Here is a 25,943-nt window from a genome sequence, read left to right on the forward strand (position 1 = left end):
TTTCCAGCACTTTATGAAATTCCTTCCAACCCACAGTGATTTAAATTCAACTCAGCCCATCTAAAGTAAAAACAGAAAACCAGAAAGCAATAAACAACTTAAAAAGCTGTGCAACGGAAACACAGGATTTCTAGAAGGGTAGTAAGAGTGAAACAAGCCCTACTTTTGTTTTCTTCTGAAGGGTGAAAGCAGAATGTTCCTGCATTCACCTTCCTTTGGGGTTTTGATCCTCAAAAATGACCCGGTTCCATAGTCAATTTAATCCTCTTTAGCACGGCAGGAAACAAACTTTGACACACCAGGAAACAAACACGGTTCAGGGTTTGGGAGAATACCTTCACCCAAAGCAGGAAAACCCACAGGCTGCGAGTCTGCCCGGCAAATCCCGACACGTGGCAGAGGGATAGGGCAGGGCCTGGCGTCAGGTTACCAGGCAGCGCAGCCAACGCCAGCTGGTATAAAAGCTGAGGCCAGCTGTCCCTGACATCGGTGCTGAACCTGCAGCGCGAGCTTTGAATTCCCGCGAAGCTGCGTGCCTCTTCCGGTGGGCGACACGAAGTCATCTAACACTGTTTGGAGAAGCAATTTACAAGGTAACATCGGGTACAAGCGGGACCCGAGCGGAGTGCTCAGTTCCCAGGGAAGGAGAGCTCTGCGGGGGCTGAATCTAAAAAGGGAGAACAAGCCAACTTCCCGGAGGAGACAAATAATAATTCTCGCTGGGAGCTAGAGTACAAGAGTCCCTTACGGATTCAGGGCACCAAAGCACAAAGCCGAGCGCCTTTTGGCACCAGGGCGACCAAAGTCAGAAGCCAGCACTGAGAATCTGTGCTTTAGGTCAGTGAAGGGAAGCACAAAGCTGCGCGACCCCAACTGCATGCGATAAGGCATCTGACAGGACAGGAGAAAAGCGATGTTCCATCACTAAACAACAAACAGTTCACAACCGTGAGCTACAGTCAGCCCTGTCCCAGCAAGGCAGCGAAACCGCAGAGTGCGCCGTGCGGGTGGTCTGTGTGCTGCAGGGAGTCAGTCCTGGGCAGAGAGTAACCGCGCCCGCGCCGGCCTCACGTGTGGTGCCTGGAGCGGCTGCTGCGGGGCAGGGACCGGATCCTCAGGAGTCGCGCCCGCCGCTCCAAGGCGCGCTCCCCCGCCACCTGCGCCAACGTGCTTACCCCGGACCGCATCCCCGAGTTCTGCATCCCACCGCGACTCGCGCCTCGCTTAGCCCTGGCCGCCCTCCAGAGCCCCCGGGCGGAAGAGGTCGCAACAGACGACGGCGCCAGCTGCACCGACTGGGACCCGCGCTCGCAGGCTGCGCTCTCGCTGTCGCACGTGCCCCGTGCGCGCACCGCCTACGGCTTCTGCGCGCTGCTCGAGAGCCCGCACACACGCCGCACGGAGTCGCTCTTCCTCGGGGACCCCGCGCCGCTCCCCCGGGCCCGCACCTACGGCGGCGGAGGGACGGGAGCCGCGCCCCTCACGCCCTCGCGGGCACCAAGCAGCGCTGCCCCCTGCCCGCCCCGGGACACGCCCGCCCCGGGGCCCCACAGCCGCCGCCGCCGCCTCCTGCGCGCCTCCGACCGCCTACTGAGCCGCGCGCTTCGGGCCGGGGGGAGTCGTGGCCCAGCCCGCTCCCGCTCGGTCTCCAGCGAGGAGGACGACGACCACGACAGCTACGGCAACGGTGACGGTGACGAGCGCCACAAGGACGCGCAGTCCCCGATCGAGCGCCTGCGGGCCGAGGGCGCCGCGGCTCTGGATCCCGATCCCGGCGCGCGCGGTGGGCGCCTCCGCCTGCGGCTGCTGCGCCCCGAGAGCCCAGCCACGGACGCCCCCGAGTCCCGCGTCTCTTGCCGCAGCCGCCACCTGGCCCTGCGGCCGACGAGCCCCACACGCGAGCAGCGCCGCCTGATGCTCGGCTGGAGCCGGGAGTCTGCTCCAGACCCGGAGCCAGACTGCACTGGGGCGTCAGGGGAGCCGGTGCGCCGTCTGACTATGCGCGTCCCGGTCGGGAACACGGGGCGCCCACGGGCACGGGGCTCCCTAGTGCTGGGCTCGCTGCTGCTGCTGCCCTGAAGATGCACCGTGGACTCTCCCACACTGACAGCTGCTCTGTACAAAATAAATGTGTTTTATCCTTTTATCCAGTGTTGGCAGAGATGATAGTGGATTGACAATCACCGTAAAGGACAGAGGCGTGTGTGTGTGTGTGTGTGTGTGTGTGTGTGTGTGTGTGTTCACACCTTGAAGATTTTTATCGCAGTGATGCTCTGCAGTGTTTCCTAGTGGAGAGAGCCAACTTCATTTCATATGTACCACACTCTAGAAATACATCTTCATGCAGTGTTAGAAAGAATGTCTTCATTTTGAACTTACTTCATTCCACAACAACTACTGAGACCATTTTAGAGCCCTCGTTACTTTTGAAGCAGTAAGACTCTGCAAAAGAAAGGGAAGCCAATGGACTGGAGGTTTAGCTCAGTGGCTCAAGGTTGCCTGATAAGCGCAGACCGCGAGTCCCTCCCTGGAACAAACAAACAAACAAACAAACAAAAAAAAAAAGCCAAGCATGGTGGAAGGACTTACCTAAGGCCGACAGTGATTTATTAGCGAGAATTCTAACCTGATTTTCATATCTACATCTTGCATGAAAACCACTGGAGAAAATAAAATCATCTTAGTAGTTTCACAAGTGCGTACCTGTGTAACTCTCAGATCAACCCTAAATAGTATGCAATGCTGTCTCCACTTTATGGAAGCCACAGAATAAAGAACGGAGTCAGGATTTGAACCTAGGCCACCAATACTTAACACACTCCTCTTGGGTAAGTCATTCCACAGTGAACTAAAGCGCTCACCTCGTGAATATGGTGAGCGGCTTCAGCTGCTCTGAGATTAGTGTGTATGCAGTTGAAATGAGGAATTTATACCAGTAACATCAGATACTGCGTTGTGCTGGAGGGTCCGAGACTTTGAGACCTCAGGACCACAGAAACGGGGTGACCTCCCCTGATTGGCACCAAGTGAACCAACCCACCAGGGCAACGGTATGAAGAGTGCATGTGACATTGTTCCACTCTGGCATCTGGTAGTGATAGACGACTATTTTTAAAGGACACTTTTCTGCAGGGTGTGGTGGCTCATGCCTGGAATCCCAGCACTTGGGAGGCTGAGACAGGAGGATCATTGTGAGTTCGAGACCAGCCTGACCTGCACAGAGAGACCCTGTCTCAAAAAGATAAAGGACGCTTTTCCTTTATCCCTCATAGTCACTGCCAACCAAGTGTCTTCTTCCCTTTTAATGCATATGAGAGGAAAATGTGTTCTAAGTGAGAGTTCAAAATGTTTAAACGGGTGGCACTGTGTTAACCATGGCAATGTGAACCCTCTCAATTCAGAATTGCTTTCTGCTTTCATTCAACATCTGGACAGCTGTAGGTGCTCCATGAAGAGTACTATTTAGAAAAATGTTTCAGTTTCCATCACAGCTCAGGCATAAACTCAATCACCGTAGTTTCACAGCTCAGGCATAAACTCAAAGTGGGCCACTCTGTGTAGTGTTTACAGTGGTGACCACTGACTGACATCGAAATCAACCACATCCAGAAGCCTGCAGTGGTGACCATGTGAGTGACGACGTGGTCCTCATCTCACCTGTCCTTTTACCTCCTCAAGGCCACCACTGCTCTATCCCACAAGCCAATAGTCACTTTTAAAATGTGTCACCTTCTTGGTGACTGCAGAATTTCAGTAAAGTAACTAATACTGGGGTTATGTACATCATACTTTAAAAGAAAAATGCATGGAGAATGAGAAAACTAGCTACGTAGAACATTGTGAGCTTCTCTTTTTCTATTTTTAAAAATAAAAAGATTATATTGATGCTTTAAACAGCAAGCCTCTATTCCAGAAGATAGCGCCACCACTACTGTACCTCAATTATACTGTCATTTAATCAAGTGCATTTATCACATAGATTTCCCCAAGACAAGTCAACTTATTTCAGTAACCTAAGTTTTCCATGAGATAATGATGGTTATTTCCAAACAAAATTTCCATTACTCTAATGCCAAGTTATGGTTAATCAAATAATCTAAAGCCTAACAAAAGACTTTAAAAGGATTAAAATACAATCATAAAACCATGGAATTTGAGTTGAAAAGAATTTTTAAGAATCATATTATTGCATGTTTATATACAAAATGTATCAGAGTGCCAAATTTTAGATTGTTTCAAATCTAAAAAAAGTGATGGGAAACAATTCTACCCTCACTGTTTTCAACCTAATGAAGCACTTATGCGTGTGTTATTTTATGAATGAATTAAATTAAGTGATCACATTTAGGAAACTTGTAGTAGGAAATACTTGTGATACCAGCTTTTCTGTGGGCAGATTTCAATCTGATTTACACTTGCTGTCCCCTAGTGGAAATGCCAAGTATCTTTTCAGTGGCTTTTTTTTTTTTTTTTTTGCCTTTTTATTAGGTTATCTCAATTAAATACAACCCATGGTTATACTGGAACCCAACTCTTGAAAGATGTTGGTATTATTATACTGAAAATCTCATATAAAAATAACTAAATGCAGCTTAGATGACAAAATACAAGAAATGGATCTAAAAAACAGATAAACTTTTCCTCTTTTACCATAAACCCTCAGTATCCTCAGAAAATTAGTCTGGACACCAAACCCTGAGCATGCTCAAACCCTTCATATAAATGTGGCATAACATTTGCATATGAGCTATAAACCTCCTGATTCACATTAAATCATCTATATATTACTTATAACACTTAACAGAAATGCCTAAGTGCATACATAAGTAGTCACTAAACTGTGTTTAGGGAATGGTGACCAAAAATGTCTGTACATAATAAAATACATATGCAACTTTAAAAAATATTTTTGACCCTCAATTGGAAGAATGTATCATGGAGTACACATTGCCATGAATAAAATGGACCGCATATTTATGTGCCCCCAAAATTTGTGTATTGAAATTCATTCCCCAAGCTGATGGTAAGCCTTTGCAGAGCTCTCAGAAAAGGATTAATGCCCTGATACACTAGAGGGATCTTTCATCACTTCTGACACGTGAGAATACATGGAGATAGTGACTAATTATAAGGAAATGGGCTTGCCCAAGAATCTAGGATGTTAGTGCCTTGATCTTGAACTTGCCAGTCTGCAAATGCAAGAAATAAATGTATTAAGAGCTACCTACTCTATGATACTTTATTATAGGAGCCTAACTATGATGGTATCCCTAACTAGGCAGGGAACAAATAGTAACATGGTCTTTGTTTTCATTTGACCATTTTCACAGATAATGTCTAACTTTTACATACACTTAAAGCTTCTCAACCAACCTTTGGGATAGTTACTCCTGTTGTATCGGGGAAAGGTGCTGTAGATTGGCTTTTTCAACACCCAATCCAACTCCCCCATACCATCGGTTCTATACTACAGAGGCTAGAAAACAAAGCCATATCTGTACAAACCATTCACAGCTTGGGAAAACCATGTGACTCAGCAATGGCCAATGAAATCCAGAGAGAGTTAGTAGATGGTGCCTCTTCCTCTGTGTCCCCCTAGAATACACAGCGACCCTCACTCAGCAAGCAAGACCTAGATGTGGGCACTGATCTTCCATGCCATCTCTGGCAACCTCCACCCTAAACTTATATCTATGGACAAATACATCCTTCACTCACAATCAGATCTGTATGAACACACTCCTAACTACACACAATACCCACTCCACAGAGAGCACCTAGATTAAAAAGAGCCGAATGAGCTGCATAAGATCACAGTGCATATATACCATGAATTTATGGGCAGACTTCTCAGATATCCATGCTCACTTCTTTTGTACATCTCACTGTTTCTCTTTGGGTAAGTCCACTTTTTAAAAAAAACTTGAATATAACTGACCTACTAGAAGTTGCACTTTTGTAAAGCAAACACTTTTGTGAGTTTGAGACATCACTCCACAAAATCGCTTCTTCCATCAAGGTAATGAACATATCCATCATTCCTAAGAGTTTCTTCATGCTTTTAGTAACCTTTCTCTCCTTCCTTCCTCACCTGTCCTCTCCCATGTCTACAGGATGACTGGTATGCTTTTTGTTGCTATAAAGTAGGTTATAATTCAGTGAGCAGGGCATGATGGTGCATGCCTGCAATACCAGCACTCAAGAGCCTGAGGCATGAAGATGGTCTTGAGTTAGATGTCAGCCCGGATTACACAGTGAGACACTGTCTCAAAACACAAAACAGAACAAAATTAGCTTGCAATCTATAGAATTTTATGTAAAAGGGAAAATAAGTATATATATTCTTGGGAGGCCAAGGCTTCTTTCACTCAGCATTACTATTTTGAAATGTATCCATGTTGCTAGTCTGTTCCTTTATATTGCCGATTCTGACAACTTTCAAAATTGGTAGTGCTGGTATATTATAATAAAGTATTTTGCTCTTTGAACTCCTCCTTCCCATTCTTTAGACTACTGCTGTCAACCATTTCACTTGTACAATCATTGATACCTTCATGTCTGTCACTGACTTTGGGAAACTTCTGTTTCCCTTTACTTTAAACAGTTTATTTGCTCCTTTTTCTCTGTTCCCCTGAGTATTCTAATTACTCATGTTACACCTCCTGAAATAGTCATAGCATGGATGTTGTGCTCATCACTTTCTTTTCCTCCTTCACGTTTCCCTTTGCCTTTCAGCTTGGGGAATCTGTCTGGCACAGCCTCAAAGCCTCTGACTGTCTCTTGGTCATGCTCCATTTATTAAGGAAGCTATCAGAGGCTTCCTTTATTTCTGTTGCAGTGCTCAAAATTTCTATCACTTCCTTTTGACACTTTTAAATCTATTCAGAGTATATATCTGTTCCTGTGTGTTGTCTACTTTTCTCATTATAACCCTTAATACATAAATGAGAGTTAAATTCCCCATTTAATCCTTCCAGAATGTGTGTCATGCACAAGTCTAGTTCTGATGCCTGCTTTGTCTATTCATACTGTGTTATTTTTCTTCTCTTTTAGTGTGCCTTGTATGCTGCCCTTTGCTGGATTTGATGCTTTCATGGAGTATCTGCCTCATACTCCGTATGTGATGTGTCAGGAAGGGAAAGTTGTGTATAATCCTACAGTGACATCTCACTCTTCTGGTGGAATATTGTTCTTGGACTATCAACTGAGCTTTTTAGATTTTTAGTCCCCACCTCACCCTGCACCTCTGCCCTTTCTCAGATGACATGGGAGAGCTAGAAGGGCTGGATATGGGTAAATGGTCTTTAACAAAGTCATGAGGATATGGTAAAGTCCTTCTTTCCTACTGGATACACTTGTTACAGGAAATGTTCTGGCAGTATTTCAAAGTGGTTATTTTTAATGGTTATCTTAATGTTTTTCTTTAGCTTTTCATCACAGGAACCTCATAGTTTCTGGAAATAAAACTCATAAATACGTGCCACCTACAAACCCTTGTCCCCAACTCAAGACTGCAGGGACCGAGAATATCTCGAGTTCACTTTAGTCCTTATTTAGCTCCAATAACTGGCCAACATAGACATTAAAGTTTTTGTATCAGTTCACAGCTCCCGAAACTTCTGTTTCAGATAAGCTGATGTTGACTTCATTGTATCATTCAGGCTCTCTTCAGATTTCAGGGTAATGATTTGTCCTGCTTCTTCAAATCTCTCACGTGCCCAAGAAAAGTTGATTTTCAGCTTGTTCAGATTTATTTGTTCTTATTGTAAAACTGGGAGTGGCGACTTATGAGCTGTTTACACATGAGTGCTCATTGTAAGTTTGAAGCAGGACAGCTGACCCCATTCCAGAACCAGACTTCTGAGTCAGCCTCCATTCACTAGTGTGGGTTATTATAGATAAAGCTGCTGTGAATATTCATGGACACGACATAACATGGACACACGGCTCCACTTCCTTGGAAAGCACCTAGAGTGGAAGTCATGAGTTCAATCTTCAGTACCAAAAAAAAAAAAAAAAAAAAAAAAAAAAAAAGAAAGAAAGAAAGAAAAAGAAAACCCTATATTTTCATCCCTAAGAATTGATTTTAATTAAATTAATGCCATATTCTTTGTTAAATTAATACCATATTCTTAGTCTCAGATTATTTAATGTAAATGTGAATTTATATTAAATGTATTCCAGCTTTTTTACTTCTATCAGACTTTTCACTCGTGCCTAAAGGTATAAATTATTTACACTTCCCACTCTATTCAAATAAATTATTTCCCTTTAAGTTTAGAAAATTATGCCAGTCACACACAGCTTTCTAAGTATGAACAATATAGAGTTAAGCACAAAATCCCTGTGTGTCTGGAGGAAAAAAATAAACCAAAAACAGTTGCTGACAGCGTTTGTTTTCCTAAAGGGATTTTCTTCCGTATTGCTGTAGTTTGTGATTTTAAGATAACAGAAAACCTCACTAACACCATTAAATTCATTCTAGAACATCTAATTTGCATTTTACCTTCATGGTGGGTTAAAACAACAGTAAAAAGTTGCCAACGATATGGGCAGCTCTTCAGCTTTGTAACTGTAGCCTGGGACCCTGATGGTCAACCCAGTGGTCAGCAGAGAACTGACAGAGCCCTTGTCCTCATGAGGGACCATGCTCAGTGTTCAGCACCTCCTGACACAGTCCCTGTAGCAATCTATATTGCCTTGGGCTCCTCCAGCGTCCACTCCACAAAGCCCTGAGAGCCTCTGAGCATTCCTGGAGTGGTGACGACCCAGGAAGGTTTCATCTGGAGAGGAAAGAACCTGGGATGGACCAGTGTACAGTTCAGTTCTGTTAAGACCAGTCCTGTGCAGCACCTCTCAGTAATAACCAGAGCCCACCCGTCACTGCCTTAAAGCTCCTTCCTTCAAGGCAATGCTCCCCCAGGGACACTTTGGCTTTAAGACCTGCCTCTCTTACATTGGTTTCTGTCTTATTGCTGGGACAAAACACCTAACATCCACCACTTAAAGGAGGAAAGGCTTATTTTAACTCAGTCTGATGAGGGTTCAGTTCATAATCTCCAAGGCAGGGTGGCATGGGGAGGGGCATTGCAGAGCAGAAACAGACCATGGCAAAGCAGGCAGGTGACAGCAAGCAGGGAGCAGCAGCAGGGAGCCTGCTTTCCTCCTGTCCCTTTATATTCCATCCTGACCTCAAGCCTATTGATCAGCACCACCCACATGCAGGCCGGGGCTTCTATTTCCAGGTAATCCATTCAGCCATTCCAAAACTATTCAGTCAGTAGACTAACCCTGTTATCACACACTCATAACACATACTCACACACCCTAGATCCAGAAACCTCTGAAAAGCTACAGCTAAGGAGCACATGAAGCTTTCGGGGGACATCTAGATACAAGCCATAGCAGTTCTCCAGAAGCAGCTGCTGAGAGGGAAATGCAGGGAGGGCGGGCTCCTAGAGCTGGAGGTGTGGCTCAGTGGTACTGTACTTCCCAGCATGTGCAAGGCACTGGGTTCAATCCCAGTATCTCAGGGGGAAGGGAAAGTGCTTCTGGGGGAACCTAGGGAACAGTCTGGAACTCAGTACTCCTCAGGACAGATCGGATCACAGGCAGAGTCCTAGAGAAGGCAGCTTCCATCTGTGCCCCGAGAGTAAGAATGCCGTAGCATTTGCCCAGGCCAAAGGCAAGGGGACCAGGTTTCCTACCCTGTCACCACTCACCTAGTGACTAAGGGCTGAAGGAGCAGAGATTCCAAAGCCCTTTCTTGCCCTCCAAATGAGTGTGACCAACGGCTCCACAATGAGGTGGGAGGCAAATGTCAGGGAGCGTCTGTCACAGTGATAAAACCTCCAAGAACATCACAAAGCACAAGTTTATTTTGGTTCAGGTTTCAGGGCCATCAGTCCACGTTTTCCCAGTGAACTTTGCTTTGGGCCTGTGATAGCACAGTATAGCATGGCAGGAATGCTAGGGGCAGAAGGATGCTTACCTCATGGTAGCCAGGAAGGAGAGAGAGAGAGAGAGAGGGAGAGAGAGAGAGAGAAAGAGAGATAGGGGGACACAGATACAGAGGTAAAGACAGAGAGAGGCAGAGACACAGAGAGACAGAGCATAGGTCCAGGGTCCCTATGCCCCCTTCAGTGCCCTCCCCAGTAACCTAACTTCCTTCTGTACCCTCTCCCATCCCCAAGGTTCTGTCATCGCTCAATGAGTCCACGGGGTGGTGGTCAACCCTTTATCAAATGACCCTTTGGGGCACTTTTCAGATCCAGACCATAACAGGGCCCATGAAACAGTGCCACAGACGTCCATCTGCTCATGGAGCTTGTCTGAAAGCATCAGTGCTGTGAGAACTCCAGGTGATGGAGCAGCTACAGCGGCTGAGGGCTACATCTAACCAAGTAGGACCCAAGATGCTTGCTGGCTCAGCCTGCCACACCCAGGCTCAGGGTGAAGCTCTGGCCTCCTGATCCGTACTTACTGATCCCGGACTCCTTTGTGTTGTCCTCAAGGCTTTGCACATGGATGCCCAAAGCACAGCTCCCCATCTACCTTAGCTTCTGAGTGAGCATCTTAATTCACTGGAGTATGATGAGGCCCCCTTCACTGGCTCCTCTGCCTCCCGCTCCACTGCTGTCGTTTTTGCTTCCCCTTCCTTGGCCTTCTCCCTATCAGGTGTTGGGGTAGCATCACTCACTGAACACAGGCCTCGCTACCCCATCTCCAGCAGCTGCTAGCTGGGCGTTTCAAAGGCCAGTACGAGAGACAGGCAAGAGGAGGGGTGAAGCAGGTTCTGCTAGACCAGGCCTACTGTTGGCCACCAGCCACTGGCAGGCTGCCCTGGAAAACCAGCCTGAGAATCTTCAGCCACATTTAAATCAGGGTTCCTAGTAAGAATTTAAATCTGAACTGCGTTGGCATGGCTGGATCTGGCAGGTTTGCACCTGCAGGAATACAGAGGGTTAGAAAAAGAGCTTCCTTTTAATAGCTTATTGAAGAAAGATTAACAATTTTTAAAAGTAGGAGGTGAGCCGCAACATTTACCATGACCGTGCGGTGGTCCTATACCCTCTGCTGGAGATGCCCCAGGTGTCTGCGGTCAGAACGGAAGCTGCTAGATTCGGTCAGATTCTCAGGAGGCAGTGTGACATGAAGAATACTGTGCCACTCCTATTGCTACCATGCAGCTCCAGGACATCATCATAGACAGCTAAATTAAGTAGAATTACAGGCAGTCAGACAGGGCGAGGCCCTCATGTATCAGTGCAGGAGATGAGAATACATTGCAACTGGTGAGGTATCACGTTGGTTAAAGGCTAGACCTCCAGAAGAGTTAGAATGACTACATCCATTACTTCCCCTAGGACTGAACGGCAGTGATTATGACCTGAGAGAGAACTTCCTGCTACTACAAAACAATAGCCTGCCCTCTGCAGACAAGAAGTAAGGGCCATGAAGAAATTTAGGACCAGACCTAAAGTTTTCCTGACACCATCCCTATCTACACAGCTGTGCTGACTGTCTTTGCAATTTTGAGTTTAAATACTCCATCCAGAGTCATTGAAACTGTGACCCCAACCCTGAACCCTATTTGTACTTAGCCCCTCCTCCAAATAGCTGCTGATGTCACTCAGATGTCGCCTGCCTAAAGTAGGTGGAACAAGCTCTAATCTTTCCCACAGTCTCAGTCCCTGTGTGTTTCCTCGTACTGCTGTTATCTAACACCACTCTCCTTGGGTGGAGGATCAGGAAGACTCCCTGACCCACCACTTTTTGCTCTGTTCATTCCATGTACCCTTGATATGTGACTGGCTTCCCCATTTAATCAATATTACCTAAGGAATTGTACTCGTAATCTTACTGTTGACCATAGTTTTGTCCTACCTCACATCCCACTTGTAATTTCCCATAGAATCCATGTTATCTAAGCAACTATACTTGCAATCGTATTAGTTGATTATACTTTTTCTTTCCTTAGACCCACCTCACCTCATGCTTTTGCTCTACAAGAATTCCTTGAGAAGTAGGGTCCTAGACAACCCATTGGGACCCCTTCTAGCTCCCTCAGAAGCTTTCTTTCCCCCAATAAACATAGCTTTCTTTACTTCGATAAATATGTCCTACTCGTAACCTCCTGTTGTTCCTAGAGTTCATTCTTTGATACTAGAGAACATGAACTCAGCATATTGGATATCTATCAGGTGGGTAGTTATGATATCTGCCTTGTATTACTTGGATAATTTGGAGGTACAGTATCATCCCTAAATCAACATTAGGTTGCACTTTTATTTCCTAGCAGAGTTTGGTTATTTTTTACTTACCACAGAAGATAAGGATTACATTTAAATACATTGTAGGAGTCACTGGGGAATTCTTTATTCATAGGTCTTTCATGATTTAATCTCAGTGGTAAAGGTGAATGAAACTCCTAGCCCGACAGATGTCCTAACACTGAGTTCATGTTGTCCAAAATTGAAGAATGAATCCTAGGAACAACTGAGGTTAAGAGTTAGAATTTATTGAGAGAAAGAAAGCTTCTGTCTAAAAGGGACAGATAGGGGTCTAGAAAGTGGGTTGCTCACCAACCCCTACTTCTCAAGGGTGTTTCATTGAGCAAAGTGATAAGGTGAGGTGGGCTTAAGGTGACACAAAACTATAACCAATCAGTAAGATTTCAAGGATAGTCGCTTAGGTAATATTGATCCATGGCAACTCAGAGAGTGGGTGTGAGGCAGGCCAAAACTATGGTAAAGTATACAACAAGTGTAGTGGCTTGGATAACACTGATTAAATGGGGATCAAATGGAGAAAGAAGCCAGGTGGCAGGAGCACATGGGACAGGGACGCTGCTGGAAGGGGTGGGTTAAGGAGGTTTGGTCCTCCTCCCCACGGTGATCGATGCCTACTCCTGATATTCATCACTGCTCTTCATCCCTAGGGAAGTATATGGTGAGTACTTATTTTTCTTGACGTCTGGCCTGAAGTGAGCGGGCCCAGCCCTGTTTGACTGATATGGGGGATGAAGCTCCCAACCTACTAGATGTCTGATGTGAGTTCGTGTTCTCTAAAATCAAAGAAAGAATTTAAGGAACAGCAGAGGTTAAGAACAGAATATATTCATTGAGAGAAAGAAAGCTTCTGTCTGAGAGAGACAGAAGAGGTCCTGAGTAGGTTGCTAAGGACTTTGTCTTTTCTAGGGAATTTTATAGAGGAAAACCACATGGGCATGAGGTGGACAGAACTATGGTCAACCAATAAGATCAGTTGTTCAGGTAAACTTGACTGAGTCAGGGACCAATGGGGAAGTGAGTCATGTACCAAGCAGGCATGCTTAAAGAACAGTGACTCTTCCTATAGGGATTGGGATGGTGACTCCTGGCTCCCTCAAGGAAATCCATAACTATTTAGAATATCGATCTGTGATATTTATACATAGGGTGTGGTTGCCTTTTGTTTTGAGATCTGGCCCACAGTGGGAGGTGTCTGTCTCCTCCAAGTTGCAAGATATCTGATCTTCTGCACAGGTTCTTCAAGGGCCCAGCCCTGCCTGACTGCCTGTTGTTGGGGTCTGTGCCTAAATCCCCAACACCCCAAATGGGTGCACGATGAAGGTCCAAAGGAATGAGACAAGCGGCACGATCTTTAGGGCTCCAGGAGGACCAAAATCCTCTGCAGAGCTCATAACCCTGCTAGCCGGCCAGCCGACTAATGCGGGGCAGCCTGTATTTAATCAGAACAAGCAATGAGTTGAGTGGAAAACACCAGACACCTAAGCAGGGTCTTGGAGGGGTTCAAGGACCCCTTAGAGCAACAGACGATGCTAATCAAGGAAAACCATCCAGATAGTCTCCAGGTGGCCTCAGCTGGGGCCTGTCTTGCCCCTCGAGGTCTCCTCATTCTCAGTTCAGTCATGCCCAGGCCACGCCACAGCCCTGCACATGTACTCAGCTTCAACAGCTCCACCAGCCTGTAATAATTCTGACTAACTCAGCTGCCTGTGGTAGACGGCCTACCATATTTTTACCTAAATTAGCAATCTATAATACCAAGGCACCTTTTTGAAGAAAAACAGTTTTGGGTATATGTTGTCAGTCATTTTGTTGCGAGCACTGGCTAAGGGAAACTTACTCCTTAGGCGATGTGTAGCATACAAGAAAATGTTTATAATTAAAGAACCAAGAAATCAAATATGGCACAGAGGGAAATGTACAAGGAGCTAAGTATAATTTGTGATGAAATATTCATCTTTTACATTTTTAAATATTTATCTGTCATAGCTATTAAGGGGTAGTGATAGAATTGTGTGTCTGTGAGTATTAAAGATAATAAGTGTTCCAAAATGCCTCCTGGTTCATAAAAAGTTCAAAAATGTGGCAGCTTATTATTGATAAACAGGAAAAAAATTCCAGGTTCAAATAAATTTTGGAAATGTTTGTTGAAACAGAATTAAGTAGACTACATTGCTGTAAGTGCTCAGAATCATTTACAAGCTAATACAGTTTGGGAATTATTACAGTAGACTAGTATGTTCTGAATTCCAGACCCATGAATACAGAATTCCCCTTTTTCTTTCCTAAGTAAACACAAGTGTTCTGGGAAATGCATTTTGGGAAGCTTTTATTCACCCTTCAGAAATACAACTGTAGGAAAAGACGTTAAGTAACATTTTAAAAGCCAGCATCTATTACTGTCCATTTTATGAAATACAGATTCTTATGCCCATAGGGACAGGGGCCCCACAGAGAGGAACAAAACAGGATGAAGGCCTCATTGAGCTTTATTAAAAATTAATAGAGAATGCTAGTAAATATACTTTCTGTCTCTGGAGCTAGACTTAAGCAATGAGAAAGACAAAGGCAGTGAAAGAGGGAAAGCTAGGCCTGGAAGGCCTCTTCGCGTGATTACCTCGAGAATCACACACTTGCCCTTTATTTAATACTTAAACCTAAACTACCTTTTCATAAAGCTCCACCCCTACTCCTACCCACCACCAAAGGACAGAGAAATGTCATGGCTGGAATAAATGCAAGGATTATAGTCTGCAGTTTATCCTTTTTCATGGCTGAGTATAAAAAAATCACATCTTTTTTATCCATTCCTTGGTTAATGGGCATTTGTGTTGTTTCCAAGATCTAGCTACTACAAATTATGTTGCTATAAACATAGGTGCATATATATCACTGGGAACTATGTTTTTAATTCTTCTGGGAAGATACCCAGAAGGGGAATAGCTGGGTCAAATGGGACCTCCAATCTGAGTGTGCTGAGGAATCTCCACACTGATTTCCATAGTGATTGCACCAGTCTGCATTCCCACCAACAGTGAAGAAGGATTCCTTTTCCCCCATACCCCCTCAGTAGTTGTTATTGGTGGATTTCTTGATAATAGCCATTCTTTCTGGGGTAAGGTAGAATCTCAGTGTTCTTTTAATTTGCGTCTCTCAAATAATCAATGATGCTGAACATTTTTTCCATATATTTATTTGTAGTTTGTATTTCTTCATCTGAGAAATACGTGTTCATCTCAGATGCCCACTTTTGGATTGGATCTTTAAATTAGGGGGTCTGATTTTTCTGAATTCTTGAAATGTTTTCAACAGTAATCTTTTGTCTGAAGAACAGCTGGCAAACATTTTTTTTCCCACATTGTGGGTTTCTTTTCACCCTTTGGTGGTTTTTCTTGCTGTGCGAAAGCTTTTTAATAATGAGATCCTAGTGGTTGATTCTTAGTAATAGTTCCGATGCAATCAGGGTTTTATTTATAAAGTCTTTGCTTATACCAATGGTTTCAAGAGTTTTACCTATTCTATCTTTCAGCAGATTGAATATTTCTGTTTTAATACTGAGATATTTGATCCATTTCAAATTAAGTTTAGTGCTTGGTGAAAGATATAGGTCTAATTTTAACCTTTGGCATGTGCAGAGCCAGCTTTTCTAAAACTATTTATTAAACAGATCATCTTCCAGTGAATGTGTTTGACACCTTTGTCAAAGATAAGGTAGCTTAGTATGTCTGGAGTTGTTTCTGCATCTTCTAATCTGTTCCGTTGATCTTCAGGTCTCTTAATCAATCCTGGCTTGAAATTCACTTTGTCTACAATAGGATAGCTATCCCTGTTTTTTTTTTTTTTTTCTTTTTCTGTGTTCCTGTTGCATGGAGTAATGCTTTCTATTCTTTGACTTCCACTCTATGTTTTTTTTTTAAATTAAGTATGTTTCTTGTATGCAGTATATGTTGGATCTTGATTCTTGATCCATTCTGTCTTTTGATTGGTGAACTGAGATCATTAACATTGACAGTTATAACTGATATGCATTGATGTATCCTTGTAGTGTTATTTCCTGGTTTTTGGTGCCCCCAACCTCTGTTTAATTGTTTGCCTTGCCTGGTGGGTTCTTTCTGTTGCGGTTCATGGAGTTGTAATCCTGGTTATCTCTTTGTAGAATGTCCTTCAAAATATTTTCGGTTAGGTGCTCATAAATTTCCTCAGATGTTTTTGTCATGGAAGTATGTTATTTCTCCATCAGTTTTGAAAGATAATTTTGCAGGTTACATAAATCTTGGTGGAAGGATGTTTTCTTTCAGAACTTGCAATACTTCACTCTAAGCTCTCCTTGCCTTCAATATTTATGCTGAGAAGTAGACTGTGATTTTGATGGACTTTCCTTTATAGGTGATTTGTTTCTTTTCTCTAACAGCTTTTAATATTCTATCTCTGTGTTGAATTTCTGGAGTCTTGACTATGATATGCTTGGCTCTAGTTTTTTTGGATTGTAGCTAACTGGAGTTCTATGTGTCTCACTTGTGTGTATGTCAAATTGTTTTTCTCTAGTAGCAAAGTTTTCTGCCATGATATCTGCAAAGAGTTTTATTTTTTTATCACCTTTGTGCTATCTCCTTCTTTTTCATTGACTCCAATCAATCTTAAGCTATTCTTTGCCTCATCTAGTAGCTTCAGGATTAATTTCTCATGATCCCTTGCCACTTATAAGAAATTTTCCTTTTCATTATTGCTAACTACAAGTCTGTCTTCTATATCTGAGATCCTGTCCTCACATTGACTTAAACTGCTGAAAACACTTTCAATTTTCATTCTCCTGGATATCTTCTTGAATCTCCCTTATTGGATTCCATTTCTTTCCTATTCTGAGTATTCATGGCTTCCATAATTTTCTATTCTTGTCTATTTTTTGTTTGTTCATTTGTTTCCATTTGTTCTACTGTCACTAAGCATGGTCTTCATTGTGGACACCATCTCTGCAGTTATTTGAGAAATTATCTCTGATTTCATTTTTTTGCAGAGCCTCATTTGACTGCTTTGTGGTTACTACTTGAGAGAGGCCAGAGGGGTGGCTTTCAGTTTGCCCCACCTCACTGTACCCTGGATTTACCTTTGGTGAACTAGATGCCAGGGGTTGCGTTGTGTTTCACTGTCTTTTCATTTTCTCTTCTTTTGTTAATTTCTAGAGTGATACTTATATACTACCTGTAATGAGTTGTATTGTTAGTATTTAGAACCCTTAGGTAATGACTACTTCTTTGAGATATCTTCCAAGTGTAGTTGGTTTTTGGGTTTTGAGTCTGATGTAAGATCCTATACCTTCAATTTGTTGGGGATGAGCAGTGGCTGCTTGTCTGAACCAATCCCTGGTTCTTTGGCACTGTGCCACAGCATTTTCTGTTTCCCTTAGTCAATCTCAGTCATAGAATACCAGAAAAAATAGCTGTTTAGAACAATTATGTCAGTTTTGGCTACAGTGGTACCATTAGCATCAAACACAATCTAGAAAATGACAAACTGAGCTAACCCTTAATTTGCCACTTTTAACTGTATGAACTAGATTTGTGGTTATATTACAAAATGTAACACAAATAAGAATATACAAGTCCTAAAAAAAAAAAGAATATACAAGTCCTTCATAGGTCAATTTTTGCCCTCACGGTTAAAATTTAAGGAGAAAATAGAGAAGTAAAAGAAGAGGAAGAGATTAAAAGTAAGGCTGGAGGACAAACAGGGATCCAGTTAACTTTGGGAAACTGGTACAGAAGATGGGAGGGAAAGAGAAAAGAGATGATAAGAACAGAATAAAGAGGCTAAAATTCACATTCATGCTCATAAAAACAAGATCTAACAATGAAGAAGAAAAAAAAATAAGCAAAAAAATGAAAACAAAACTATCACCACCCAATAGCAAAAAACAAACGAGAAAGAGAGGAAAAAAGAAAGGAGAAAGAAAGAAGTCCACGTCCAGATTTGTGTCTACTGTTGCTGGTAGCCCATATGTGGAGCTAGAGTCCAGATCTGTGTTGATGCATCCCAGCAAGCCCGCAGTAGCTTTTCAGTGAGGTAGTGGACAAGCTCAGTGCACCTGGACTTTCTGGCCGAGACCAGACTCATTTGGCCCACAGCCATCATCATACAGCCCGAGCTCAGCTGGAAGCTGCTAGCTGGAGCTGGAAGCCACTCTGAGCTCTGATCTCAGCAGGCCTGTCTCCAAGATGACTCCTGGCCAACTGCTCTCTTGCATGGGAGGACTGAGCCCTCGGCACTCACCACCAGCTGGTGCAGTCTTTCATGTTCACTGCCCTGCTCACTGCCATGTCTCTCCACAGAGGCCTCTGGGGTCATCAGCCATCACAGTGTGTCCACAGATTTGACCCGCTCCTCTAGCACAGTGAGTCAGTCTTGCCTCGGGAGAAGGCGCCGCTGGGTACCTCCTTCTTCTTCATTGAAGTCTCTCTCCTCCCTCTCTGTAGGCTTCAGTTTATGCCTCAGATCTTTCTGGGTCCAGGGCAAACTTCCCTCCTTCTTGTCTTCCTCATATTGCTATATTCCAGTGTCTGGAGGGCGACTCTCAGAGAGGCTCTTTTTCTGCTGCTTACTGCTCCTCTATTTTGGTAGGGCCCCCCATCTCCTTTTATTTTCAACTCTGCTTCTTCAGTTCTTTACTGATGCTGGCTTTACAAACCCTGGGAGCTGTGTGTTGTTGCCGAGCAGAGGCATGGCATGGACCTTACACCTACATTCACCTGCTACCATCCTGCTATCTCCATTTTTATTTTATTTCATCACTTCATGACCAATTACATCTTGTACAAACTTTGACAAAAGGAGCCCTTGTTTATGGATTTAAAAATAAATTTTCAAGAGCAGTCTTATTGAATTAATACATGTATAGATCAGGCACACAGTGCATAATGATGCTTTGATTGACGAGGTACCACACAGATGTGGGTCCTTTTAGATTAGCACAGGTAGCCCAGTGAGAGATGGGTGGTTTCCACTCCTTTCCACTCCCTTGAGTTTAGGCCACTCTCCAGGGCCAATCCTCCTTCCATTACTTTAAGAGAGGTAGAAATAACAAATAAAATAACAAAGATCTAGGAAATCTCTAAAGGTCCAGGACACGTGCATGTTAAATCTAGGGGCTTGACTGTCTGTAAACTTTCCCCTACTTGAGCCTTGCTTAAGGTTCATAAATATGGACTGCATCTCATCTACGTAATTTAATTGGAAAGACTTTTAGAGTGTGTTTCTTTGTTACGAGTCCCTGAAATGACTCAGCACCTTGTCAATCATTCTTGTCAGTCTTAGCACCAGGGCTGGGATGCACTTTGTTTAAAATCTGAAAGCTTGATTTATCTGTGTGCTTTTTACTTTCCTGTCATCTCAACTTTTCTGTTTGTGCAACATGTTTGTTAGCAGGGACATCTCCCCATGATCTGCAATAAATGTGACTGCTTTTCTCTTACCATTGGATGTACTTTTGTGATTCTTTGCTCAGGGTACACAAAAGCCTGGAATCTACCTGCTAGATTCATTCCACAGTATTGGGGTGATACGGCCTATTGATTTCCTAGGCATAGCCATATTAGACTCCATAAACAAACTCCAAGATGATCATCAAATCATAGGAATCAGCAGACAATACAGTTTTTAGGATTTACTGTTACTGGTAAGCCACACATGACTATATATATATATATATATATATAGTCTCTATATATATAGTCTATATATATAGTCTATATATATATAGTCTCTCTCTATATATATATAGTATATATATATATATATATATATCCATATTTACATAGGGGTTAATGCCAGTTTTTCCTCCAGATGGTGTTCAAACAGAGGATTTAATACAGGCTACTAGTCATTGAATCAAGTGTGGAAAGAACTAGAAGAACAAAAGAAGAAGACAAAAGTTCAGGCACAGATGTTCACTGACTTAGGTAGGGCTCCATCCTGAAGATCTCACAATAAACAGGTAAAATATGGGGTCAGTGCCCTGATCTATAAACCCAGCCACACAGTATACCAGAGAAGAAGTTTCCATTTATGATCTAGCTGGGAGTTGTCAGCACCAGGAGAGAGTGTCATATGGTGTGTTGCTATCATGGGCAAAGATCAAAATTCAAAATACAGTTTCTACTGAGTGGGTATAACTTTCTCAGCACCATAAAGAAAAAGAAACTCAAGCTATCTTAACTGAGCACTGCCTGTATTAGGAATCTGATGAACTGTTGTGAACCTTCTAAAGGACTGGGAACAAGGGTGGGTGCGCTGTCTTCCTGGGTGCACCTCTCTGCTCTGCCACTAGAAATAAGTACCCTGCGGGCCACCAGGGAGGGACTACTGAACTACAGCTGAACCTGCCAAGTCAGCCCTGGGCAAGTGAAGTGTCAAATAAATAGCTGAGCTAGGAAGAAATATTACAGGCAGTCAAACAGGCTGGGCCCTCAAGAGGGTCAGGGCAAAGTTGAAAAGTCATCACAGCTGTGATCGGAGGTGCATCCGCTGGAGGTCAGACCTCAAGATAAAGACAACTGACCAGGCCTGAGCTAAGTTGTAACACCTGTGTCTGATGAAGTCTAGATAGACATCTGTCACCTAGTGGGTGACCAAGACCCTCAGACTCATTGGCAAAGAAGAGAATCTTGAAAAACTGAAATTGAAAACCAAACCAGCCAGCTTGCACAAAGCAACTGTGACATTCGTTCCTCCTGTTATCTTGCTTGCGCAACCCGCCCCCAAATCCCTGTGCCTAACCACACCCCATGCTGCCTCTATAACTCAGCCTACAGTCCTGCCTAAAATCCATCTATAAACAGACAAGAGGCATGTGGGGCTCAGACTTTGGGGCATGCCACGCCTCTGAGTCTGCCAGCATAATAAACCATTCCCTCCACCTCTCTGAGTGGTGCTAAGTTCTTCCCCCATGGGGACAGGCTCATGACAACATCCTCTCTTCTAGAAAAGTTCTTCATTTGTTCAGTGTGTATTTGCTTTGTGACTTGCTTCCCCATTGGACCAGTGTTACCTCAACAGCTATACATCATCTGATTGGTTTGTCATAGCTGTAACCACATAGTTGTATTCTATAAAACAATCTCCTGAGAAGTGGGGTCCTCAGCACCCCACTCGGCTCCCTCCTGTCTCTCAGGAGCTGCATCTCTTCCCCTTCAGAAAGGTTTTTCTTCTCTTAGCCTCTGTTGTTTCTTAGAATTAGTTCTTCAGTTTTGGGAAACATGAACAAGCATACTGGACACAGAGCTGGCTGGGTGCTATGAGAGTTCTCTTACATCATTTTTGGAGGTCCTAATATCATTCCCTATACCTCTGCCTGGCTGGTGTAGGACTACTTTTCTCCGTCTCTTCTCAGCCCCTGCTACCTACCGTTCTACCCTCAACTTCTATGAGCTGAGTACTTTTCGTTATGCAATTTTTTCTTTTTTCAGTAGTGGGAATTGAACTCAGAACCTTGTACTTATCAGGCAGCCCTGAGATGACCCTTTCAGATTCCACATATAACTGAGCCCGGGTGTCACTTACCTTCCTGTGCTTGTCACACCTTCTGGACCGATCCAGTTCGATTCGTGCCATCAACAGTGACTAGACTCCATTCCTGTTTAAGGCCTTGTTACTGTTTGTCTTTTGTAAACAGCTGCTCTTACTGGAGGGAGGTGATATCTCCCTGTGGTTCTGATGTGTATCTTCCTGGTGATTCGTGATGCTGAGAATTCTGTACACCTGTATGTGGGGTGCTGGGAATTGAACTCAGGACCTGCTGGCAGGTGTTGCACCACTGAGCTATATCTTCAGCCCCTATCAATCAGTGTTTTGTTTTGTTTTGTTGCTTTGTTTTGGTTTTTGTTACTGAATTTTTAGAGTTTCTTATCTAGTAAGCCCTTGTTTGCAAATAGTTTCTCCTATTCTGACAGTTTTTCCTTCAGCCTTACGTCTTCTGCACTGCAGAAGTAAAGCCATTTCTCTTTCCTTTCATGATCAAAGGAGAAATTTTTTAAACTTTGCAAATCTGAATTAGTAATGAAGATTAAATTAGTGCTGAACTAAGGTAATTTGAGGAAATAGTACTTTTTTTTAAAAAAAGAAACTTCTTTCAACTCAGATCTGAAAGTGATAAAATGAAATAAAATTTCCATAACATATATTACAATCTTAACTTTCTTTAAAACATAAATATTTGACTTGGCTAAGCATGACATTTAAATTAGCATTAAGGACATTACCCCGTAGCTCTGCTTTTTAAATATGTTTTTTGCAAAGTTCACTCCTCAGTCAAGTTTTAGGGCTAATAATATTTATGTGGTTCTGTGTTTCCTCTGCTTTTAAAAAAAGAATACTGGTACTTTAATTCCTTGAGCTATTATTCAAAGATAGGAAACCCCTAAAGTGCCTCCTTTTGGTGAGACAGGTAAGGTCATGTCAGAAATCTGAATGCTTTCTCAGACCTAATATCACAAAGAGTCTTGGCCCAAGGAGCCCCCACTCTGTCTCCCACTGTAGGGGTAATTTTAAAAGAAGAGGAAATTTTAAAACTTACACTTCTAATACAGTTACATTACTGATCTCTATCCAAGAATGGAACTGGAAGTACAGTATGTTCCTAGAATTAGAAAGCTACAAAACTTAAGGAGCAATGACATTCCATTTCCAGCTGCAGGGTAAGTGTAGCTCAGCCAAGCAGTGATGTTTTTCTTGCTTTCAAGTTCCCAGACACATACTGTCACAAGGATATCTCAGTTCAAGTCTTTTTCCTTGTTATAGGATAGGAAACCCAATTAAGCTTAGGTAGTGTAAATTCTGCCTAGCAACATATGACAAGACATGCGTAACCAATTACAAAATGCCATGTTATCTGCCTTTGCGCCTCCTTCTAGAAACCTGTGTAACTGTTTTTCAAAAATGGGACTGGTGAGTTAGGCCTCATTGTCCCCCAGCCCGCCAGGTTAATAAAGCTGTCTGCCTTCCAAAGTGCCTCTGGTGCCATGCCTTCCCTCTGGTCATCATTACTAGCTTTCTGCCCAATGGCTTATTAAACATCTATTAAGGATCCTGGGTGATGCAGACAAATGGATAAATGAAAGAGATTTCCCTGAGATTTTCATCCACTAAGAGCTTCTAATCAAGTTCACTGATCCTAAGACTTTCAGATTCCGAAGTTACTAATTCATAATTTAGGAAAGGGATAATGTTGCTGACTTAGTGTGTGCTATTGTTAAGAATATACTTGAACTTTTATTGTTTCTAAAAGAAAAACCTACTTCAACATCAAAGAGTTGGGTGTTAGCTGGCTTTCATGACACAAGTCTATTTGGGAGGCTGACATAGGAGGATCCCAAGTTTGATATCTGCCTAGGAGATTTCACAAAACCCTATCTCAAAATGCAACACAAAAAAGGGATAGGGATGTAGCTCAGTGACAAAGCATTTGCCCAAAATGTTTGAGGCCCTAGGTTCAAACCCCAGTACTGAAAAATACAAGAAGAAGGAAGGAAGGGAAGGATGAGGGAGAAATGGAAGGAGGAAGGAAAGATATTACTGAAGGTAATCATTTTGTATGCATAAATTAACCTCTGAAAATTTATTGCCTTGGTTTTTTTCTTCCCCTCAAAATAAAAAGATGAAAGCCTCTTCATGGAGAAGTGGTTATTTGCTAACCACTGTTTTTCAAAATTCAAGAAGGTCATGTTTCTGCTCAGAAGTTGCTAGAACTTGCCAGAAAAATCCTGAGGTCCACTGACCATAAAGCCCTACTTCCACTCTCTGACCAATCACAAAAGTTTAGCTGAGGATCACATAACAGAATGTGACAATGTGAAGGATTAGACCCTCAGGATCCCAGGCAACTCTAACCTAAATCTTGTTATACAGCATTTGCATAAAACAAAGCCTTCTCTAGTGCCTGGCCGCAGGTGGGCTTTGGGAGGAAACCAAAGGGGTTAGCAGATGGAAGTGGAAATACACTTGGGTAACACAACTGTGTTATTTAATCCTTTTAGCCATTGTGTATGTTTTTAGAAGAACTGAAAGGAACTGAATCCAAAAGGAGGCAGATGTTATCACTAGCTGGATGAGATTACAGGTTATTTTTTTGTGGGAATTTTCAGTACTTTCCACATTTCCCCCAAGATGATACATTATTTATACACTGAGAAAAGAGTTTATCTTGAAAAAAATAACTACATAAGAATTTTGGACTATGGGCATGAGCTTCCCTAGAATTAGGCAACATACAGCCTGCAGAACCATATACAAGGTGTGTGCACAGACACACTCAGTGCTACTGTATTACTCCCTTTCATACCTTTTGAATTTTGCATTTTATGTGTGTATTATCTATTCAAAATATAATGACATGCCCACCGAAGTGGTGCACACTTGTAATCCCAGCACTCAGGAGGCTGAGGCAGGAGGATCACTGCAAGTTTGGGGCCAGTCTGGACTACATAAGTGAGTTTAAGGACAGCTTGAACTACACTGTCTCAAAATCAAAAACAAAATATAATGAGGTATTTTTGAAAATGTTCACAAAACTAGAAGGGTAATTTCTACACCATGAAGTTCATCACATCTTCTGCCTCCCTCTGTGGAACTCTTTTCTTATCCCATCTTGGAGGCTTTGTATGTTGAATAATTAGTACCCAGTTCTATGCTGGAAGTATGATTATTTTCATCTAACAGCACAGCTTTGACTGGCTTGGTTGTTTTGTCATTTTGAGCACCAGAAATCGAACTCAGGACCTCAGGCTTGCCAGGCACTGACTCGATTGCTACAATTAGGATGGCAAACAAGGATCAAGGAAGAGACTGCTTTAAAAATATGGTGCAGGGGCCAGGGATTTATCTAAGCAGCATAAGTGCCTGCTGCAAGCACGAGGTCATGAGTTGGATCCCAGTACCAAAACAAAACAACAACAACCAAAACAAGTGATTACCAAAACAAGGTGCTGCATTAGAAAGGTACTTAAATATAAATAAAGCAGAGCTCTGTGAATCAGGCCACGAGTCATGCGGTGGACGGGATTCTGGGGTCCCTCGGAACCCAGCTCCAGTCTCTGACCTTACCTGAACTTTCTTACTCATCCGTAAATATTTGAGATGAAATCTTTTTTTTTGTTCTCATCTCCTAATTATCATTTTTCCAAAGCATCTGCTTCTGGGAGAAGATTAATTAGCTATAGATTCCTAAAGGACGGATTCGAGGCCATCAAAGGCTTACAAAATAGAGAGAGCATGGTGGAAACTTCTCTTTAGAAGAGCTGGGAATGGTTTTGGGGACTCAGAACGAGCAAAGTTTGCTTCGGTTTTTCTTTCTTTAAGAAAATAAAGGTTCCTGAAAGCACACAAATATTTAACTTGTACTGCATTTTATTAGCCTTCTCTTTGAAGGACTCCCATTTAAAAATTCTCTCTACTGCAGTGCATAAACACACAGAAGATGTGTTTTATTTGAGACCACACGCAGAGGCCTTTCGGTATTTAGCAGGGAAAAAACGTCCTTGGAGGCTCAAGCCTGGTCTCCCTCTGCACCTCCCCGCTGGACTCCCCGGATATGTAGAGGGTCATCCTGCAAACAGGGCTGGGTACCACGTGCAGTTCCAGTATATGCAGAGGGCAGTGCCGGCTTGG

General features: G+C 43.1%; 1 protein-coding gene across 1 annotated transcript; it reads left to right on the forward strand.

Annotated features, from left to right (window-relative positions):
* Positions 1-1,050: 1,050 nt before the first annotated feature.
* LOC101788096 (C2 calcium-dependent domain-containing protein 4A) lies at positions 1,051-2,146 on the forward strand (the record flags this gene model as incomplete). The annotated part of the gene is made up of 1 exon (XM_063243424.1): positions 1,051-2,146. A coding segment is annotated over one exon (1,029 nt), but the record flags the coding sequence as incomplete, so codon positions are not given.
* Between the last annotated feature and the right edge of the window lie 23,797 nt (positions 2,147-25,943).

Source organism: Cavia porcellus, unplaced genomic scaffold (assembly GCF_034190915.1).
Source record: "Cavia porcellus strain 051 isolate PalLab524CR breed Dunkin Hartley unplaced genomic scaffold, mCavPor4.1 scaffold_38, whole genome shotgun sequence".
Taxonomy (NCBI): domain Eukaryota; kingdom Metazoa; phylum Chordata; class Mammalia; order Rodentia; family Caviidae; genus Cavia; species Cavia porcellus.